Source organism: Nicotiana sylvestris, chromosome 4 (genome assembly GCF_000393655.2).
Source record: "Nicotiana sylvestris chromosome 4, ASM39365v2, whole genome shotgun sequence".
NCBI classification, from domain to species: Eukaryota; Viridiplantae; Streptophyta; class Magnoliopsida; order Solanales; family Solanaceae; genus Nicotiana; species Nicotiana sylvestris.
Genome location: NC_091060.1, coordinates 54,100,079 through 54,124,162, shown reverse-complemented (window position 1 = coordinate 54,124,162; position 24,084 = coordinate 54,100,079). Strand labels below are relative to the sequence as shown.

Below are 24,084 nucleotides of genomic sequence, written 5' to 3'. Positions count from 1 at the left end.
ACTGGAATAAATAAAAGATTGAACAAGTGTAATGCAGTGTAATAATGACACTAATGAAATTGAAACAAGAAATATCATATCCAGGTTGACTACACCAAACTAAAGCAATTACTGCAATACAGAGAAGACAATTTATAATATGCTAAGGAAAACAACAACCAAAGACAAGTGCAAAAATGGAGAATGCCAACAAGAGTCACTATCGAGGTACCACCTCGTAGTCTCAAATCACAAGAATAAATCATAATGTTTCCTTGTATCACATCGGGATCCTTTATATTTAGTTTTGAAAATTAATTTTTCCCGAAATAGCATCCCGCATTTTAGCCCACCTTATCACACCGCATGATTTCTAGTAGTTCCCTTACTAGCCACGCGTCTCAAGCCCACCTTATCTCACTGCATGCGTTTCGACCCCCAAACCTTATGCCACCGCATGTGTATCAATATCACAACATATCACAAATCGCATCTCAAGTGCCCAATATCACAGCTTACCAGAGAAATCAAACAATAACCATATTTTAATAGCAAAGAGCTCATGGCTCAACCACAACGTACATAAGAGTCTCATCAATAACAATCGGAATGAACAACTCAACAAAATGGTATTTCACAACTTAACACTTTTTCCTCAATGTAAATCCCGGCCTTTATATCTCAATAACAATTTCAACAACAAGATATTTCAAGAATGACAACTTCAAGTAAAGAGTCCAACATTTAAAAAGTGAATATGGAACAAAGAAAACAAGAACTTCAACTAAACATGTAGTGCAATTATCAAGTAAGAGATAAGATAAGTAGAACATGTGAAAATGGACTAATGACGACAAATGTAACATGATATGATACTCAATTATGGCATAAAATAAATTTACATAGCTAAAACAAGTAATTTCCACATTTATCCTGTGTACACATTCATCACCTTGCGTACACGGCTTTCACACATCACAATTATCACAAACAACACCAATCCTAAGGTATAATTCCCCCACACAAGGCTAGGCAAGATACTTACCTCGAATCATGCTAACTCCATCAACTACAAAGCCTTTCCCGATTATCCAACTCCGAACGACTCGAATCTAGCCAAATTAATTTCATATTATAAATACAAAATATAGGAAACCAATTCGAACAATGAAATTATGATATTTACAAAGAAATAAAAGTCAACTCAAAAGTGAACCCGAGCCCGCATCTCGGAACCTGAACCAAAATTACAAAATTCGAACACTCATTTGATAACGAATCCAACCATACAAGAATTACTTAAATTCGACCTCAAATCACCTTTCAAATCCTTAATTTTTTGCTTAAGGAGTTTCTCAAATTTTCCCCCAATTTTCCAACTCCAAACACTAATTAAATGATAAAAATAACAATAGATTCGAGTAATTTAACCAAAATTGAGTTAGGAATTCTTACCCCAATAATCTCTTTAAAAATCGCCTTACATTGAGCTCTCTAAGTCCAAATATGGGTTATGAATCAAACCCTAAGAAATTCCTCTTTTCATCCCAGCAAACCACTTTTGCGGCTTTTGTGTTGCTTATGTGACGCCGCACCTGCAAAAAAACCATCGCAGATATGGATTCAACTTAAGTCCAAAATTTCCGCTTTTGCGGACCATATCTTGCACCTGCAAGCCCGCTTCTGCGGAGTCTCGACTGCACATGCGGTACCTCGCCTACTCACACCACTCAGCTCCTGCTCTTTCGCTTCTGCAAAAAATGGGCCGCACCTTTGGTCCCATCTAGGCAAGGCCAACTCTGATTCTAGGATCAACTACGTGCTTTTGCGAGTTCGCACCTGCGGCCAGTCCCTCCGCAGGTGCTATGACACCAGATGCTGGGGACTTCAGAAATTCACAAAAGTCCAATTTGATCTAGATTCAATATGTTTAACACTTGGGGCCCCCGGGACCCCGTCCAAATATGCCAAAAGTTCCAAAACACATAATAGACCAACTTGAGGCCAAAAATCACAGCAAACTACATTAATTCTATGAATCTCAACCCAAATTCAAGCCTATGAACTATGAACTTCCAATTTCTGAAACCAATGTCAATTCATACCAAACCAACTCCGATTAACGTCAAATTTTGCACACAAGTCATAAATGATATTACAGACCTATTACAACTTCAGAAATCAGGATCCGACCCTGATATCAACAAAGTTAACACCCAGTCAAACTTCCCAAATCTTTCAAACCTTTAACTTTCCGACCTTTTCCAATTGACATCGAAACAACCTACGGACCTCTAAACCAACATCAGGACATGCTCTGAAGTCAAGAATCACCATACAGAGCTATTGGAACCATCAAAACTCCATTCTAGAGTTGTCTATATACAAGTCAAATTACGATCAACTCTAACAACTTAAACCTTAAATTTATGGACTATGTGTCCCATTCCATTTCGAAACTCACCCGAAACCAAAACCAAACACCAAGAACAACAAGAGTCACTACTGATATATCACCTCGTAGTCTCAAATCACAAGAATAATTCACAATCTTTCCTTATATCACCGCATGATCCTTGCATTTAGTTTTGAAATTTATTTTCCCAAAATAGCTTCCCACATTTTAGCCCACCGCATGTTTTCTTGTATTTTGCCAACTAGCCACGTATATCAAGCCCACCTTATCTCACCGCATGTGTTTCTACCGCAAAACCTTATACCACTGTATGCTTATCAATAGCACAACGTATCACAAATCGTACCTCAAGTGCCCAATATCACAACTTGCCAAAGAAATCAACAATAACATTGTTTTCATAATAAAGAGAACATGGCTCAACTACAATGTACGCAAGAGTCTCAACAATAACAACCGGAAGTGAATAACTAGACGGAATAGTATTTCATAACTTAACACTTTGCCTCAATATGAATCACGGCCTTTATACCTCAATACCGGTTTCATCAACAAGATATTTCGAGAATAACAACTTTAAGTAAAGAATTCACAGTTAAATAATGAATAAGGCATAAAGGAAACAACAGTAACTTCAACTAAACATGTGGGGTAATTAACAAGTAACAGATAAGACAAGTAGAGCATATGAATATAGACTAGAAATGATGGCTATAACATGTTAAGGTAACTCAATTAAGGCATAAAAGGAATCTACACAGCTAATTAAAACCGGTAAATTTTACCATTTAGCCCGTGCACACACTCGTCATCTTGCGTACACGTCTTTTACACATCACGGTTTTCACAAAAAAACACCAATCTTAAGGAGTAATTTCCCACACAAAGTTATACAAGACATGTACCTCAAAGCACGCTAACTCAATCCACTAGTAGGCCTTTCCATCAATAATCCAACTCTGAACAGCTCAACTAGCCAAAACACCTTCATACTATAAATATAAACTATAGAAACTAATTCGAACAATAAAATTATGACCTTTGCAAAAAAATAAAAATTCAACTCAAAAAAGTCAACTCGGCCCCGCGTCTCGGAACCTGACACAAATTACAAAATTCAAACATTCATTCGATAACGAGTCCAACCATACAAGAATTACTCAAATCTGACTTCAAATCGCTTTTCAAATCCTCAAATTTTAGTCTAAGAAATTTTCACAAATTTTACTGAATTTTCTAACTCAAATCACTAATTAAATGATGAAATTAATAATAGATTCGTGTAATTTTAAAAAAAATCAAGTTAGGATTTCTTACCCCATGTTTTCCTTTATAAACTCCCGAAAAATTGCCACAAACCAAGCTTTCTAGGTCCAAAAATGTATTATGAAATCAAACCCTCAAAATTAGGCCCAACGATTTTGCTTTTGTGGGCTTTTAGTCGCATCTGCGACGCCACACCTGTGGAAAAAACCATCGCAGGTGCAATTTCAACTTAGACCATGACTTTACGCTTCAGCGGACCAAACGCTCATTTGTGCATCTGCTTCTGCGGAATAAAATGCACTTCTATGCACTCTCTCATGTGGGCAAGGCCCGCTTCTATGATAATAGACCAAGCCAGCCCCTTTCGCATCTACGACCACTCCTCCGAACCTACGAACTCGGAGATACAGATATCTACTTGCACCTGTGATCCTAGATGGGCAAAGCAAACTTCGGTTCTACAGATCAAGGACCGCTTCTGCGGTGCCGCACCTTCGACCAAAAATACACAGATCTGATTGCACGAGAAAATGCCCAGCTTCAATAATCACACAAGTACAAATTTTGTCTGAATTCAATCTGAATCACACCCGGGGCCCCCAGTACCCGATCCCAATATACCAACAAATTCCAAAACACATAACGGACCTACTGGAGGCCAAAAATCACATCAACCAACATCGATTCTACGAATCACAACCCAATTCAAGCCTATAAAACTATGAACTTCCGAATTCCAAAAACTAATGTCGATTCATACCAAAACAATTCCGATTGACTTCAAAATTTACACGCAAGTCATAAATTACATGACAGACCTGCTCAAACTTTCAAAATCGGAATCCAACCCCGATATTAAAAAAGTCAACTCGCGGTTAAATTTTCCATCATTCCAAACCTTTAACTTCCTAACTTTCGCCAATTCACGCCGAAACGACCTACGGGCCTCCAAATCAACATCCGAACGTACTCCTAAGACCAAAATTACCATACGGAGCCATTGGAACTGTCAAAACTTTATTCCAAAGTTGTCTACACAAAAATAAACTACTGTTAACTCTTTCAACATAAAACTCCAACCTAAAGACTTATGTCCCATTCCACTCCGAAACTCTTCTTGAAACCAAAACCAAACACCCCCGGCAAATAACATAATCACAATACAATATACAGGAGGCAATAAATAAGGTATCGGGCTAAAATACTCATAACGACCCGTTAGATCGTTACATATACTTTGACCTCAACTTGTAGAGTTGTCTATCAAAAATGGCCACCGGCTCTTCTTCATAAGACGAATTCTCATCTAGGTGCATCAAACTGAAATCCAATACATGTGACAGATCTTCAAGATACTTTTGAAGCATGAAAACATAAAATACCGGGAGAACTCCCGACAAACTGGATGGCAAAGAAAATCTGTAAGCCACCTAAAATTCAAAGAGCTGGTGCCTTAAGGCCTCGCGAGGTGCGAGCCCTAGGCAAACCCCTCTAGTTCTCCTTTGCGAATTTGGAATGCCAAGTTCTATCCCATACAAATCCTAATTGATATAAATACATCCTAAACGTCCATTTGAAGGGGAAAGACATTACTTTAGCGTTAGAGAACACCTTTAGAGGCAAGTTGTCACGCCCCGAACCATGGCTTGGGTAACACGTCACTCGATGCCTGACTGCATGTGACCGAGCGAACCAACTATATGGCTGGATCAACATGTGGTATAACTGTACGCTAGAGGTAAATGTGTGGCATGATAATATACTAAAGAGTCTGACCGAAATATCATAGATGTGGAAAATACTGAAAGGGTCTGCAAGTATAAACAAGTAGCTGACAAGGCCAACACATAAAAGCCTGCTAATACCTGACTGACTAGGTTATAATCTACGAAGCCTCTAAAGAATACTAAAAATGCCAACTGTTTACCGGGACAAGGTCCCCGGTATACCTTATTAACTGAAATACTATAATGACTAAAACAAAAGAGAGATAAGGCCCAGAAAGACTGGGGCTCACCAATAGTTGATACGAGATGTCCTAGCAAGCAGAATCGTCGACCTGAAAATCGTTACCTGCATTGCGAGATGCAGGCCCCGGGTAAAGGGACGTCAGTACATTTGAATTGCACCGGTATGTAAAATAGCTGAAGAAAAGAACTGTAAATACTGAAACTGAAACTGAACTGCTAGCTAATAAACTGATAACTGAACAAGGAAGTAAGGATATGAATACTCCCTCTTCTAAATGACCTGTTTAACTGAATATTAAACTGCGGCCTCAGGCCCAATATATATATATATATATATATATATATATATATATATATATATATGCACAACTGCGGCCTCGGGCCCAAGTATACGTATACATAATTGCGGCCTCAGGCCCAAAGATGCATAAAGCATAAACTGCGGCCTCAGGCCAAAATACAGTGTTCAACTTTCAAGAATATAAAAATTAGGAACTGAGATCATATTGCAGTACATGATACTGAAATAATGAGCCATACTGGGTTACATGATACTGGAATAATGAATAGGATTAGACTAAGATGAGTACTCATAATAAGTTGATTTGTCATAACTGAAACTCATATAATATCGAATGATTATGAAACTATTCCATCTAGAGAATAGAAGTTCTACTACTATTCAAGGACTTAAGACATAGTTACTTTTTGAGGAAACTGGTAATGGTCATAATGAATGGGACATAGGGAGAATCATAGACATTCCCAAACGAAAAGAGTTAGCCTTACATACCTTAAATTCCTACCCTTGAGCGTAATACAATGTTTGTCCACCCTCTCAATTTTAATCTACAGTAATACAAGTCAAAGGGATTTCATATTAGCTATGATGCTCATGTTTTGGTCACTTAAGCATCCTATCAAACACTTGGTGAGAATAAAGATTCATAGTCCTTATTAATGGTGTCTCTACACCCCACCACCCATTCTCTTGTTCCTAGTTAAATTCTAAAGTCTCAAACGATTATAATCAACATTATTCTTCATCACCCATATGGTAAACAACACTCTTAACCAATAATCAACAATCAACACCCCAACCCTATAATCGTTCATGCTTTTCTATAAAACCCAACAACTCATATCTCATGAACTAGGATTTATAATCATTAAACCAATGCTAGAATCAATTAGAGGGTGAAGACATTACCTTTTTGAGGTTCGAACCCTTTGAATTTGAGTTCTAGGCTTCCTTCTCTCAACAATGATGTCTCAATCAAATATCTAATGATATGGAGGGTTTACCCATGTTAATAAAATGTTGGAAAATTGAAATTAAGTTAGAATCACCATTAGAACTTACCTTGGGTGGTGGAGGGACCCTTAAGGAGTTAGGTTTTTGAGAGCTTTACTTTCTAGAGCATGATTTTATGTTTTGGGGCTGTGGGGGACGAAATAGGGCTAAAACGATGACTTCCCAAGTTGGCCACCACTACCTAGTTGGCATGACCTCGGTCCTGACCGTGGTAAATCGCTGGGACATTGCCTCACCACCGCGGTCGCGGTAAAAACGCGGCAGGACTGTGGTGGTTGCACACCATTCTGTAAAATGGGCACAAACTTTTACACAGAGCTCCATTTGGGATCCACAATATATCATTGGAAAGCTATTTCAAAGGGCTACAACATTCATGCTTTGAGTATTTTCCAATTTCTTACACAATTTACTAATCCCTGATGGAAGAAAGCCATTCTGCAAAATTAGTCGATTTTGTCAAATCTTATGCACCTCACTTTCCATCTTGATTTTGAAACAACTATTTTCACCCATAATCATCCCGTTGGGACTTCACATGTTCAAAATATATCCTTACTACTCTTTTAACTCATTCATACCTTAGCCAAATTTTACGGGGTGTTACATTATCTCCCCCTTGGAATCATTCGTCCTCGAATGATGGTCCTGGCTGCAACTACGACTATCTATGGACATTAAACGGGTGTGATAGAGATATTAATATCATGAATACATGTATATCAAACTGAACGAGCACGTGATCACTAAATACTAAGCTGAGTAAATACTGAAGGACATGGAGAATATAATATAAGACCTGAATGGAAAGGTTACTTACCTTCCACATTTTCCTCTTGCTCTTCAAAGAGATGGGGATATCTAGACTTCATGTCCTCCTTGGCTTCCCATGTAGCCTCTTCAACCTTTTGATTCCTCCAAAGCACTTTTACTGAAGCAATTTCCTTAGTTCTGAGCTTGCGGATTTGACGATCAAGAATAGCCAATGGAATTTCATCGTAAGACAGGGCTGTCTTTAACCCCTATAACCTCTGTAGGAACCACAAGTGACGGGTCTCCCATGAATTTCTTCAACATGGACACATGAAACACTGGGTGTACAACAACTAGTTCTTGTGGCAATTCTAACTCATAAGCCACCTGCCTGATCCTTCGCAGGATTCTAAATGGACCAATATAGCGGGACTAATTTTCCCCTTCTTCCCAAATCTCATAACGCCTTTCATGGGCAATACTTTCAGAAACACCCAATCATTAAGTTGGAACTCTAAGTCTCTATGTCGCACGTCCGAATAGGACTTTTGGCGACTTTGAGCCGTCTTCAGATGCCTTTGTATCAAGTTGACTTTCTCCATAGCCTGATAGACCAAATTGGGTCCTAACAACTCCACTTCTCCGACTTCGAACCAACCAATTGGTGATCTATACCTTCGCCCATACAGAGATTCGTACGGTGCCATCTTGCTACTAGAGTGATAGCTGTTATTATAAGAAAACTCAATGAGATGTAGATGATCATCCCAATTACCTTTAAAATCAATAACACATGCCCTCAACATATCCTTAAGAATCTGAATGGTGCGTTCCGCCTGGCCATCTGTCTGAGGATGAAAGGTGGTGCTGAGGTTCACCCTTGTGCCCAATCCCTTCTGAAAGGATTTGCAAAAGTTTGTTGTGAACTTAGCACTACAATCTGAGATAATGGACAAAGGAGTCCCATGCAATCGGACAAATTTCTTTGATATACAACTTGGCATAATCCTTGGTCGAGTCTGTAGTCTTCACTGGAAAGAAGTAAGCTGACTTGGTAAGTCGGTCTACAATCACCCAAATCGAATCATGCTTCCGAAACGAGCGAGGTAGACCTGTTATAAAGTCCATGTTTATCATCTCCCATTTCCAAATGGGAATTTCTATATTCTAAGTTAAACCGCCAGGTCTCTGGTGTTCGACTTTCACCTGCTGACAATTTGGACACTTAGCCACGAAGTCTGCTATATTTTTTTTCATATCGTTCCACCAATAAACCTCCGTAAGATCATGATACATCTTTGTGGAACCTGGGTGAATAGAATACCTAGAATTGTGGGCTTCTAACATAATCCACTCTCTGAGCTCATCTACGTCTAGAATGCATAGTCTGCCTCTGTATCTCAAAATACCATCATCTCCCCCTTGTTCAAAAGCCATAGTCTTGTGTTTGTGAATTCCTAACTTCAGCTGCAATAAGTAGGGATCACTAAACTATTTTTCTTTTACTTCGGCTACTAAGGAGGATTCAGCCCTGTTCTGGAGAACAACGCCACTATCTTCGGAGTCCAAAAGTTGAACTCCTAGATTTGATAAGCGGTGGACTTCCTTCATCATAGGTCGCTTGTCTGCCTTAACGTGAGCTAACCTTCCCATAGAACGCCTACTGAGAGCATCAGCTACAACATTTGCCTTCCCCGTATGATAGAGGATATCAACATCATAATCTTTAAGTAATTCGAGCCACCTTCTCTGACGTAGATTTAATTTTCTTTGCTTGAATATGTACTGGAGACTCTTGTGATCTATAAAAATGTCAACATATACCCCATACAAATAATGGCGCCAGATCTTAAGCGCAAACACCACAGCTGCTAATTCAAGATCATGAGTCGGATAATTCTTCTCGTGAGCCTTGAGTTGCCTCGACACGTAGGCTATGACTTTACCATGCTACAGTAATACACACCCAAGACCAACCCCTGAAGCATCACAATAAACAACGAACCCTTCGGTTCCTTCCGGTAGTGTCAGGACTGGAGCTGAAGTCAACCTCTTCTTTAACTCCTCAAAACTTTTCTCGCACGCGTCTGACCATTGAAACTTGACTTTCTTCCGAGTTAATCTAGTCAAAAGGGACGAGATAGAAGAAAATACCTCTACGAAATGCCTATAATATCTTGCTAGACCCAAGAAACTTCTTATATCGGATACAGAGGTGGGTCTAGGCCAATTCTTCACTACCTCTATTTTCTGAAAGTCCACCTTCACGCCTTCCCCTGAGATGACATAGCCCAAAAATGCTACTGATCTCAACCAGAATTCACACTTAGAAAATTTTGCATATAGCTTGTGATCCTGCAGTGTATGCAACACAATTCTGAGATGTTCTGCATGGTCAGTCTCGCTACTGGAATAAATCAAGATGTCATCAATAAACACGATAACAAACAAATCAAGATAAGGCTTGAAGACCCTATTCATAAGGTCCATGAAAGTTGCTGGTGCATTCGTTAAACCAAATGACATTACCAAAAACTCGAAATGCCCATATCGAGTCCTAAAAGATATTTTTGGAATATCAACCTCCTTGACCTTCAACTGATGGTATCCCGATCTGAGGTAAATCTTGGAATAACACTGGGCACCCTGAAGTTGATCAAATAAATCATCTATTATGGGAAGAGGGTACTTGTTCTTGATGGTGACTTTATTCAACTGACGATAGTCAATGCACAGACGCAAAGACCCATCCTTCTTTCGGACAAACAAGACCGGTGCGCCCCAAGGTGAGACACTTGGCCTTATAAATCCCTTATCTAGAAGATCTTTCAACTAGACTTTTAATTCTTTCAAGTCTATTGGAGCCATTCTATAAGGTGGAATAGATATCGGCTTAGTGCCTGGAAGTAGATCAATTCCAAAGTTAATCTCTCTATCGGGAGGGACTCCAGGGAGATCTTCGGGAAACACTTCTGGAAACTCATTTACAATTGGTACCGATTGGAGAGTGGGGATCTCAGCATCTGTATCCTTAACTCGAACCAAGTGATAGATATATCCCTTGGAGATCATCCTTCTGGCTTTAAGATAGGAAATAAACCTACCCCTAGGTGTTACTGCATCACCCTTCCATTCTAAGACTGGTTCACCGGGAAATTCAAAACTTACTATTTTGGTTCTACAACCCACTATGGCATAACATGACTCCAACCAATCCATGCCCATGATCACATCGAAGTCTAACATCTCCAATTCTACTAAGTCTGCTACAGTAAGACGATGATGCACTTTGACTGGACATCCCATATAGATACACCTTGCTATAACTGATTCTCCAACTGGAGTGAACACTTCAAAGGGTTCACACAACTTTTCTGGTTTTATCCCAAATTCTTAGCAATATATGGGGTTACATAAGATAGGGTGGATCCCGAATCTATAAGAGCATAGACATCAAAAGTGAATATTGTTAGCATACCTGTGACAACATCTCCACGAGCCTCTGTATCCTGACGGTCTGCCAGTGCATACAAGCTGTTTCGACCACTGCCTACATTATTAGACTTTGCTGCACCGCGCCCTTGTTCGACCTGAGAGTTATGATGGGCTGCTGAATTAGTGGACTGAGCTACGTTACCTCCATTGTTCTGCTTTGTCGATGGACAATCCCTCAAGAAGTGGCCCTGCTGACTGCACCTAAAGCAACTATTTGTGCCCAAATGACACAATCCTGGGTGCCTCTTACCACACGTGTTGCAAATAGGGTAACCAGGGACTCTGTAGCCCACACTAGCATGTTGTTCTGAAATTCTGGTTTTTCTTGTTAAACTTTAACCTCTGAACCGGTGCACTAGCTGAAGATAGAGCAGGTCCTGATTTTAATTTCTTGAAAAACTGGCGATTGCCTCCTGCTTGAGATCCCCCATGATTGAAATTCCCCTGTAGACTTAGCTCTCTTGCTGAATTCCCTCTAATTCTCTCTCCGTAACCGCTCTTCTTCCTTCAACCTGTCTTCGTTCCCTTGAACAAAGTCAACCATCTTAGTGATGGTCATGTCATTATTCTGAGCAGCTATATTAGCAACAGCAATCAAATCATCTGAAAGCCCCAACACAAACCGCCTAACCCTGGCCCTCATATCACGTACCATTTCCGGAGCATACTTGGCCAGAGAGACAAACTTGAGGTAGTACTCATTCACACTCATATCATTTTGTCTGAGTCTCTCAAACTCCAAAGCCTTAGCTTCCAAGACTTTAATGGGCAGAAAGTGCTCAAGGAACGCATCTGCAAACTCCTTCTTAGTCGAAGGATCCGCATCCTCTTCTCGGGACTCTTCCCATATTTCATACAATGTGTTGGCAACATCCTTCAGCTGGTACGCTGCACTATTGCCTCAGTGTCTGTAGCATGCATCACTCGAAATATCTTCTGAACCTCATCAATAAAGTTTTGCGGATCCTTATCCTTTTTGGACCCTGTGAAGACAAGAGGTTTCATGTTGAGGAATTCCCTAGAACTGGAGCTACTCATCTCATGAACATCACTTGTTCCCTCCCTTTGAGCCTGAGTAGCAACAATCTGGGTGAGCAACTGGATAGCTCCCCTAACATCCATGTCTGAAGCACTGGGCACTGATCCTGGTGCAACCTCCTGCGCCGGAGTGTCCTCCTCCTGAGCAGCATTAGTTGTGGTCCCCTGGCTAGTAGCTGAGGCCCTCCTGGTGTACTTTCTTTTTGCAGGCATTTTTTTTGAAATATGCAATTCGCATGAGTTAAAAATATTCCTGAAAGCATAGCTCTAACTGCACGATCTAGAGTATAAAAGAAATGGAACAATCCTAGATGTCTTGGTGGTCAATTTTTTACATGTGTGAAGCACACACACACATAAAAGAGATCCCACTGGACACGACTTCATAGACTCCCTAGGAATCTTGAACCAGGCTCTGATACCAAGCTTTGTCACGCCCTGAACCATGGCCTGGGCGTAACACGACACTCGGTGCCTGACTGCATGTGACCGAGCGAACCAACTGTATGGCTGGATCAACATGTGGTATAACTGTACGCTAGAGGTAAATGTATGGCATGATAATCTATTAAAGAGTCTGACCGAAATATCATAGATGCGGAAAATACTGAAAAGGTCTGCAAGTATAAACAAGTAGCCGACAAGGCCAACACATAAAAGCCTGCTAATACCTGACTGACTGGGTTATAGTCTACGAAGCCTCTAAAGAATACTGAAAATGACTCGATTATATATGTGCACAAGTACAGCCTCGGGCCCAAGTATACGTATACATAACTACGGTCTTAGGGCCAAAGATGCATAAAGCATAAGCTGCGGCCTCAAGCCCAAATAGAGGTGTTCAACTTTCAAGAATATAAAAATTAGGAACTTAGAATCATACTGCAGTACATGATACTGAAATAATGAGCCATACTAGGTTACATGATACTGAAATAGTGAATAGGATTAGACTAAGATGTGTACTCATAATAAGTTGATTTGTCATTACTGAAACTCATATAATATCGAATGATTATGGAACTATGCCATCTAGAGAATAGAAGTTCTACTACTATTCAGGGAACTAAGGCATAGTTACATTCTGAGGAAACTGGTAATGGTCATAATGAATGGGACGTAGGCAGAATCATAGACATTCCCAAACGTAAAGAGTTAGCCTTACATACCTTAACTTCTTGCCCTTGAGCGTAATACAACGTTTGTCAACCCTCTCAATTTTAATCTACATCAATACATGTCAAAGGGATTCCATATTAGCTATGATGCTTATGTTTTGGTCACTTAAGCATCATATCAAATACTTGGTGAGAATAAAGCATTATAGTCCTTATTAATGGTGTCTCTACACCCCCACAACTCATTCTCTTGTTCCTAGTTAAATTCTAAAGTCTCAAACAATTATAATCAACATTATTCTTCATCACCCATAAGGTAAATAACACTATTAACCAATAATCAACTATCAACACCCCAACCCTATAATCGTTCATGCTTTTCTATCAAACCCAACAACTCATATCTCATGAACTAGGATTTATAATCATTAAACCAATGCTAGAATCAATTAGAGGGTGAAGACATTACCTTTTTGAGGTTTGAACCCTTTGAATTCGAGTTCTAGGCTTCCTTCTCTCAACAATGATGTCCCAATCGAATATCTAATGATATGGAGGGTTTAACATGTTAATAAGATGTTGGAAAATTGAAATTAAGTTAGAATCACCATTAGAACTTATCTTGGGTGGTGGAGGGACCCTTAAGGAGTTAGGTTTTTGAGAGCTTTACTTTCTAGAGCATGTTTTTATGTTTTGGGGCTGTGGAGGATGAAATAGGGCTAAAAAATGACTTTCCAAGTTGGTCACCGTGTCCCAGTTGGCGTGACCGCGGTCCCAACCGCGGTAAATCGCTGGGACACTGCCTCACCACCGCGGTCGCGGTAAAAACGCGGCAGGACTGCAGTGGTTGCACACCATTCTGTAAAACGGGCATAACGTTTTACACAGAGCCCCGTTTGGGCTCCACAATATTTCATTGGAAAGCTATTTCAATGACCTACAACTTTCGTACTTTGAGTGTTTCCCAATTATACAGTTTTACTAAACCCTGATGGAAGACAGCCATTCTGCAAACTTAGTCGATTTTGTCAAATCTTATGCACCTCACTTTCCATCTTGATTTTGAAACAACTATTTTCACCCATAATCATCCCGATGGGACTTCACATGTTCAAAATATATCCTTATTACTCCTTTAACTCATTCATACCTAAGCCGAATTTTACGGGGTGTTTACACAAGTGGAGCAAGGAGGAAGATTCAACCACAGGTTTTCCCTTTATTCTTTCTATTTTTTATTGTTGGTTATGAATTTTAGTATTGTGTTTTCACGTACTTTTGTGAGTAGCTAATTTTTTCGTCTAGAGTTTTGATTGAACTTTTATACGATAAATTCTTGTTATGTTTTAATATAATTGAGCCTTTGAATTTATCTACTTGTCTAACTACGTGCTTATTTCTGTTAATTGAATGTCCAACAATTAATTGTGCCTATTTTATATTTCTTTGGAAATTGTACATATTTAAGTGGCTGTTGCTCTTAACGTATATGAGGAATTAATATGGCTAGTTTAAAGGTGGGTTTGGCAATAACAAAGCCTTAATATGGTCATAGTGAGCGGTAAGATAGTGTGAACTAACATAGTTCAATAGAATATGTCTAGTAAGTTATTGTAGTTGCTCAAGAGAGTATTACATGCGATAGCTGAAGTGCTCGCGATCTGTAGAGAATTAGGCGAAATTATAGGAGATGTTGTGGAATGGATATCGACAATTGGAGAAATCATAACCGTAGGCGTCCTTAATATTATCTCCAACACCATCCTCATTAGTTTATACATTTACTGTTTTCTAATATTTGTTAGTTAATAAGTTTAAAATATAAATCATATCTTTATAATCAGGAAATTATTTGAGCTTGTGTTTCTTAGAAATATCAAATAGTTGTAGCTAAGCCTTAATTCTCTGTGAGATTCGACTATGAACTATAAGACTGGTTTATATTTGCAAATACCGCTTATACGTTTTAGGACTAGAGTTAGGTGTGATCAATAAACTAACTTGTTTTGGAATCCAATATGAGAAACGAAATTCTACTTTCACATAAGGCCACAAAGAACAAATATATCTTATTATTTGAAGTAAGTTTTCTTGCCAAATTCAAAACAACTTAAAATGGACGTACTGGACGACCTCTCTTCCCCAACACAAAAAATTGGGCCTAGTGGGCTAGTTCTTGGTTGGGCCAATATGAACACAGCATTTTCATCTTACCCGACAAGATCTTAAAGCAATTACAGTGGCCAGTTTCTTCTTCATCTTGGCAACTTTTTTTACCTAAGCTTTGTGATCATATTATATTGAGACTATAGTTTTAAGAGTTTCATTTCACTACCGATCAGTACAAGTTAAATCTTTATGGGAAACCTTCTGCTTTTTCATATTTTTTTTCCTTTAAAACTATAATTAGTCTTGATATGAGATCAAGATGCGCTATTTTTCTTCAAAAATGAAGTTGCCTCAACTAGACCTGCTAATACTAATTTGTGGTTGACTAGCATTTGTACAATGGTTCAACTTTATGTTAATCGATTCATTTTTTGTCAGAATTTGTTTTACTCATACCAATAATGAGCAGGTTAAATATAAACAATTTTTTCATCCCTATATATAACACCTTGATTGCTGTTTGGATGCAAATTGAGTGCATTGGAACAGGGCCGCTTGTCAAAAAGAAGTTTAAAGGTTCGGTTGGACAAAAGATAACACAAGAGCTTAGTGAAACTTCTTAATAATTTTAGTAGAGGTATGGAATGGATCAAACATCTAGCCTTTTTTTTTTTCTTTCTGTTGCTATTATTTACAATTAAATCCAATTACCGACGGATTTTTCATGAGTAATGTATCCTTTTATCTTCATTCCTAGGTGGTTGGTTCATTTTCTGTGCTTAATAGGTCACTTTAGCGAGAAAGACTTGAAAATAAGATCAGCACAAAAATGTTTTGCAGTGACGTAACAAAATAACAGTGATCCTATGCATGTATGACAAAATATAGCCGGCCAGATGTCCTAATCCTATAAAGAATTAATGAGGATTACAGTAGGTTGGCAGTAAACATAAAGTTAGTCTTAGTGTGAAGAATTGTCGAAATGATGAGTGAAAATAGACTTGAATATAGAGCAGACAAATATCAATGATTCACATACCTAGCTTTAACATTTTTTGCTAATTGAAGCATATTGAGTTGATTGAGTTTATATATGGAGTAAATGGTTTTTGAATTTCAGATTATGTAAGAATTTATTTACGATTCTGCGACTAATTAGAAAGATTATAACTCGCTTGACTTGATTGATCAATATAACTAATCGACTTAAAATACAATGGGCTTAGAATAGGAATCATATGTAAGCATAAACACTAATTTATACTAGGATCTTGAATATGATAATCTTATAGAAAATTGTTACAGAAAAATATTGCAGAAACGGAAGCCATTATCGTGAAGCGAAAGCGTTAATTGAAATTGATTTCTCGCCCCTTGCCCTAGCTTTACTCTAACGCCGACTTTAGTGATGGAAGAGAGAACAGAAAAAAATACGGTAACCCTAATGAGTGGGGAGAAGACGAATTTATAGAGGTTCTCACTTAATCTGGTACGTCCATCAAGTAACCGATCGGACAGATGAGATTTACTCATTAATTAAATATTAATTATGAGCCTTAAACTTATTGGGCCACACACGTAAGAAAACTTACATTCTCCCGTTTGGCCATATAATCACATAATATTAATATTTAATAATATAAACATTAATCGCGCATTAACAAATCTCTTCTATAATGTCCATCATAAATACCATAATACAATAAACTACTAAATGTGAGTTATGGCGGTTATATATAATTTGTCTACATACTCCCTTCCATATACTACACATTAGTAACTCATCGTACTAGGTCCATAAGCTACAAAATATTATGGTCCACAATAATGTCTCATTGAGATTTATCCTGTAATATCTCAAAACAATAATGTGTATACCATTATGAGAAACATGAAATCACAAATGTATATCAGAAACACATAAATGAGCTAGGAGTGTCAAAACATCATAAATACATCAATCATAAATACATCCAAGACCCATTTTATGTACATGTTCTTTAAATATCTTCAGCTCTAAATTTTTCGTTAAGGGATATGCAATCATGAGATTAGTTCTAATATGCAAGTGACACTCTTTGTTTTTGAACTTCCTCCTTGACTATAAAGTACTTTAATTCCATATGTTTGGAACCTTTGGAGTACTTATCGTTCTTGGAGAAGAATACTAATACAGAATTATCTAAATTTTCAGCGGCTTGGTAATGGTGTTGACAACCCCAAGTCCTGAAATAAAGTCACGTAGCCATAATTCATGAATAATGGCTTCAAAATATGCTTCCATCGTGGATGTAGCAATGACAAACTATTTGGAACTCTTCCATGATGTTGCTCCTTCAGCTAATTGGAATAAATAACCAAACGTAGACTTTCTAGTGTGAATACATCCAGTGAAATCTTAATCTGATTATTCAACAACTTCCAAATGGTTGGATCTCCTATACATGAGCATGTAATCCTTCGCTCCTTTCAGGTGCCTCAAAACTTTCTTTGCAGCTTTCCAGTGATCAATTCCTGTGTTACTCTGATATCTTCCCAGCATTCCTACCGTAACATTAATATCCGGTCTTGTGCAAGTCTGAGCATACATCAGACTACCAACAATAAAAGAGTAAGGAATTGATTCTATTTTTTTTCGTTCTATATCATTCTTAGGGCATTGCATGAGATTAAATTTGTCCCCTTTTTGAATTGAAACAATTCCTGCGGAATAATTGTTCATGTTAAATCTCTCTATAACTCTTTCGATATAGCCTTTCTTAGACAATCCCAATAATCCTTGTGATCTATCACGGAATATTTCTTTTCCTATCACATAGGATGCCTCACCCATATCTTTCATTTCAAATTCTTAGAGAGAAAATCTTTAGTTTCACGCAATATGCCTAAATCATTAACAACAAGTAGAATATCGTCTTCATATAGGACTTAAAATATAAACTTGCTCCCATTGATCTTTTGTTATATACACCAATCAACGTTATTTTCCGTAAATCTAAAAGATGTTATGGTAGTATTAAACTTTACATACCATTGTCGTGAGGCTTGTTTAATTCCATATATTGAGTTCTTCTGTTTGCACACCATTTGACCTTTTCCTTTAGTTTCGAAACCCTCTGGTTAGTTTATATAAACTTCCTCCATGAGATCTCCATTAAGAAGGGCAATTTTCACATCCATTTGGTATAACTCTAAATGATAATGAGCCACCAAAGCCATAATAATTCTTAACGAGTCTTTCTTTGAGACTAGTGAAAAAGTCTCTTTATAATCAATGCCTCCTTTCTGACTATAACCCTTGGCAAACAAGTCTGGCTTTATATAGTTCAATATTGCCATTTGAATTACGTTTGGTCTTAAAGACCCATCTACACCCGATTCTTTTAGAACTTTCTAGCAATTTAACGAGATCCCAGACTTTATTGTATTCCATGGATTTTCACTCTTCTTTCATGGCATCAATTCATTTGTCAAACTCATTACTTTCTATGGCTTGTGAAAATGAAACCGGATCCTTATTAAGACAATTGTCAAAATCTGACTCTTGCAAATAAACCATGTAATCATCCGAAATAGCCGATTTTCTAACTCTTTGAGATTTTCTTAATGACATTTCTTGTGGTTCATTTGTGTTAAATATTTGTGAGTTAGTTTCTTCATGAAGTATTTCATCCAAATATTGCTTGATGTTGTCAAAGTGTTCTTCAACAACTGGAGCAATATTTGGTATTTGTGTGGAAGTAGGCACATTTGTGGGTAATAGAATATTGACCCTCACCTATTTTATTTCTACACTTTTCTTTTCAACACTCCCACTAACTTCACCATTCTCAATGAATCTTCCATTACCGGTTTCAATAATTCTCGAACTATTGTTTGGACAGTAAAACACATACCCTTTAGATTTCTCTGGGTAACCAATAAAGTAACCACTTACTGTTCGAGAATCTAATTTCTTTTCTTGTGGATTATAAACTCTAGCTTCCGCTGGGCAAACCCAAACATGCAGGTTCCTTAAACTAGGTTTCCTTCCTGTCCACAATTCAAAAGGGGTCTTTGAAACTGCCTTACTAGGAACCCTGTATAATAAATATACAACAATTTTAAGAGCATACATCCATAATGATTTGGGTAATAAGGAATTACTCATCATGCTCCTAACCATATCCATAAGTGTTCAATTACGCCTTTCTGCAACACCTTTTTGTTGAGGTGTTCCTGGCATAGTATATTGTGCACATATGCCACGTTCCTCAAGAAAATTTGCAAATGGACCTGGACATTGTCCTGATTCATTATATTTTCCATAATATTCACCACCTCTATCTGACCTAATGATTTTCACCTTTTTATTGCCTTTCAACCTCATTAACAAACACTTTAAGAGCATCTGTTGCTTGAGATTTTTCTTTCAGCAAATAGATGTATCCATAACATGAAAAGTCATCGATAAAAGTGATAAAATATTTTTCTCCACCAAAAGATGAAACATCAAAGGGTCCACAAATATCGGTGTGTATAATTTCAAGAAGTTGGGTGCTTCTTGTGGCACCTTTCTTACTATGCTTGGTTTGCTTTCCCTTAATGCAATCCAAACATATAGTAAGATCAGTAAAATTCAGATTCGGAAAAATCTCATTCTTTACTAATCTTTCTAACATTTCTTTGGATATATGACCCAAACGTCTATGCCACAAGTAAGCAGAACTTTCATCTAGTGAACTACGTTTAATTCCAACACGATGTTGAACAATAAGAAGGGATTCAGAAAAACCAATATCGAGTTTTAATTTATATAAACCATCACTAAGAAAACCAGAACCATAAAAAATAGCATTCTTATATAAATTGAAACATCCATTTCCAAACCTTAAATCAAATCTAGAAACATTAAGTCTTGAAAGAGAAATCAAATTCCTAGAAACTAAAGGTACATAAAAAGTCTGTAATAGATCAAGGTGACGTCCAGTCTCCATGATCAAACGATAAGTCTCTATGCCTTCTATTGGAGCCTTTATATGATTTCCCATGAACAAAAAATCCTTATTTGGATTTATAGTTTGGATCCTAAGGAATCCCTTTCTTTTCAAACAAAACTTTACGTTTCAGGAAATATTTATGATAGTGTCCTTCCTTGTTACAAAAATGACACGTATCTACCTTATGTTCCTTGTTAGCATCATGTGGAGCTTTAGCAGGTGCTTTCTTCTTCTTGAACTTCTTGGCCTTCACTTTAAGTCCTTTACCAGCTTTTTGACCCATGAGGTTAATTGAATGACTCCCTTATATCTTATGTCTTGACTCCTCCTAAGTAAGTATACTGGACAATTCACTAACATTCCACTTATCCTTAATAGTGTTATAGTTAATTTGAAAAGTTCCATACTTAGGAGGCAACGAGTTCAGAATAAACTAAACCAAGAAGGAATCATCCACTTTTAGCTCCAATGTCTGAAGTCTTGCTCCAATGTTAGTCATCTCGATGATATGGTTTTGCATACTACGCGACCCATCAAACTTCATGGTCGTGAGTTCAGCCATTAGTCTACCAGCGAAAGACTTATCCGCATAATTAAAACGTTCTTCCACAAACTACAGGTATTCCCTGGCACTTTCTGTTTATGGAATAGTACTCTTAATGTTATTGGCAATATTCATTTCCATAAACAAAAGGCTTAGCTGTTAGAGCATTCCCATGCTTTATGGAAAGACTTCTCATCTGCACTGCTCGAATCAGTAATGGTAGTAGGCTTATCATTCAGTAGAGCCAAGTCAAGATCCATCACACCTAAGTGGAACTGGATTTGTTCACGCCATGCAGAGAAGTTCAATCCGTTGAACACAGTAACAGACGAAGCATGCGAATGAAGAAGAATAGTTGCAAAATAGATAATACATGCTCACAAATCAATATAAACTCAACAAAACAGTTAAAGCATAACGCAATTCTCCTTTGGGTAAATACTACGACATACTATCATAATTTAAATGCCATTTTGTCTTTAATAGGTAATTAAATATTTTTAACCAAATATATATATATGCCATCTTTGGACAAACAATATATATTTGACTAAAGAATATTAATTTTACCTCATCATATTCACTATTCATAGAATAATTGATTCACCTTTGGATAAATCCTTAAGTTCTAGCAATAGTGAAAATAATTTATCCACTAATTTTTAATTATTGGCAATTCATTAATTTTATGGATAAATTATAATTTTATGCATGCGTAATTTCTTAAACATACTAGTTTGGCCACTTTGGCGGCTAACAAACTATTTGAACAAAAATGCACACATAAAATAAATATCATAAGATTTTATGCATGTAAATACTTTAAACAATTTAGTTTGATCGCTTTTATGACTAACAAACTATATGAACATTAGTATATGCATAAAATATAGGCAGAATATATAACTGGGCCCTTAAACTTGGCCTTTTTTGTCACTTGGACACATAAACATAGAGTTGTTCCTATTAGGCCCTTCAACTAAACCACATCTGTGCCAATTAGGTACTTTGTAGTGACATGATTGAGTGCATGAGGAAGGGCGCGTGAACATGAGAAAAAGGTTGTTGATTATTATTATATTCTAATATATTATTCCAATTAAAGCTAACTTTTACCCTACATTCTATTTCTCTTCTTCCTCCCGTGAACCCATCATTTTTCTTCTTAATTTTGATATTTAAAAGAAAGTTTAGTGTACGTGGATTTGACTATTCTCACTTGGCATGCTTGTATTCTCATTTGGCATGCTTGTTCTCTTTACACGACACTTGTAAGCTACACCAACTTAGACGAGGAATAGAGAGAATATCGTGATATTTCAGTAAAATCGAAACAAGAAGAAATGAGATGAAGTTGAACGGAGGAAATTTTCAGTGAGCTTTTTAGGGCACTAAGTCACCAGAGCTGATGGTCAGGTTTTTCATTTTCTGAAAATGAGTTTCAATTTATTTTGGGGGTTAATTCGATAAGGTGGAATATTTTAAGGTGTTAGAGGCAACTGTAAAACACACGTTTACTTTTTATAATAGTTTTTCTTAGATGGTCTACAAAGTGTCTAATTGGCACAAATGTGGTTTAGTTGAAGGGCCTGATAGGAACAACTCTATGTTTAAGTGTCCAAGTGACAAAAAAGGCCAAGTTTAAGGGTCTAGTTATGTATTCTGCCTAAAATATAATTATCATGTATGTATGTCATGACCCCGGTTCGCCCTCCGTGAACCATCGTGACAACACCTAGTTCCTACGACTAGGTAAGCCTAAATTGCGGAAGATAAACCAATATGCGGAAGTAAAATAATTTAAAACAGAATTAGAGTAATAAGACAGTGTTTAAAGATGCCGCTCGACATACACAATATTTAACTCTCAGAAACCAATACATATCTCCAAGACCCGGAAACCTATGAATCACAAGCTAAGGATAATACACAATGCTCTAACTCCAGAATAGTCTAAATAAGTAAATACAGAAGGGATGCAACTACAAGATAGAATAGAGAGAGACTCCTCGGTCAGCGGACGCGGCAGATATACCTCAAAGTCTCTGAAGGGTCGCCCCGCCTCAAGGATGGTAAGTCTGAGTCAAGGTACCTGGATCTGCACATGAAAAACATGCGCAGAAAGGGCATGAGTACACCACAGCGGTACTCAGTAAGTGCCAAGCCTAACCTCGGTCGGGTAGTGACGAGGAAGGTTAGGGCCTTACTGAGGTTAAATAAAATATAAGGTTAAACGGTGTAGAACTCTAAAACTACGCTTTCGATCAAAAAATCTATCAAACCTCGTCCAAATGATCTGAATTTTGCACAGACATCACATTCAACACTACAGAGCTACTCTAACTTCCGGAATTCCATTCCGACCCTCGGATCAAAATCTCACTATTGAACCGGAAACTTCAAAAATTCAACTTTTGGCATTTCAAGCCTAAATTAGCTACGGACTTCCAAAACACATTTCGAACACGCCCCTAAGCCCGAAATCACCCAACGGAGCTAACGGAACCATCAGATTTCCATTCTGAGGCCGTCTTCACACTGTTCCGATTGTTGTCAACTTTCCAACACTTAAGCTCCCATTTAGGGAATAAGTGTCCCAAAACTCTCCGAAACTCAAAACCGAACATCCCGGCAAATCAAAATAGCAGAAATAAACTCGGGAAAAGCAGTTAATGGGGGATCGGGGCATAAATTCTTAAGACGACTGGCCGGGTCGTCACAATGTATATATTTTAAATATTCTAGTTTGATTACTTTGGTGACTAACAAACTATATAAACATTAATCACATACATAAAATAAATAACAACATAATGGCTTCAAAATATATAGGACAAGATACAAATAAAAAAAATTGCCATGTCATTCATTGTCACGACCCAAAATCAACCAATTGTGATGACACCTAACCCAACTCGCTAGGTAAGCCAATTAACAATTATCCAATTCTATTTAACTTAATAAAATATTTAAACAATAGAATTATCTAAATCTTCTGCATTTCCCAAGGACTGGTAGTACAGATCATGAGCTTCTAAGAAAAGTGTTTACAAAGCTGTTATGAAGAAAATACATCTTCTATTTGAAAAGTACATAAACAGA

General features: G+C 37.6%; 1 protein-coding gene across 1 annotated transcript; it reads right to left on the bottom strand.

Moving 5' to 3' along the window:
* Positions 1 to 10,531: 10,531 nt before the first annotated feature.
* Positions 10,532 to 12,445, bottom strand: LOC104240808 (uncharacterized). The gene is made up of 4 exons (XM_070172877.1): positions 12,137 to 12,445; positions 11,689 to 12,074; positions 11,178 to 11,395; positions 10,532 to 11,073 (listed from the first exon to the last, which is right to left on the bottom strand). Exons 1-4 carry the CDS (start codon positions 12,443 to 12,445, stop codon positions 10,532 to 10,534), a joined length of 1,455 nt encoding a protein of 484 aa, XP_070028978.1.
* Positions 12,446 to 24,084: the final 11,639 nt, after the last annotated feature.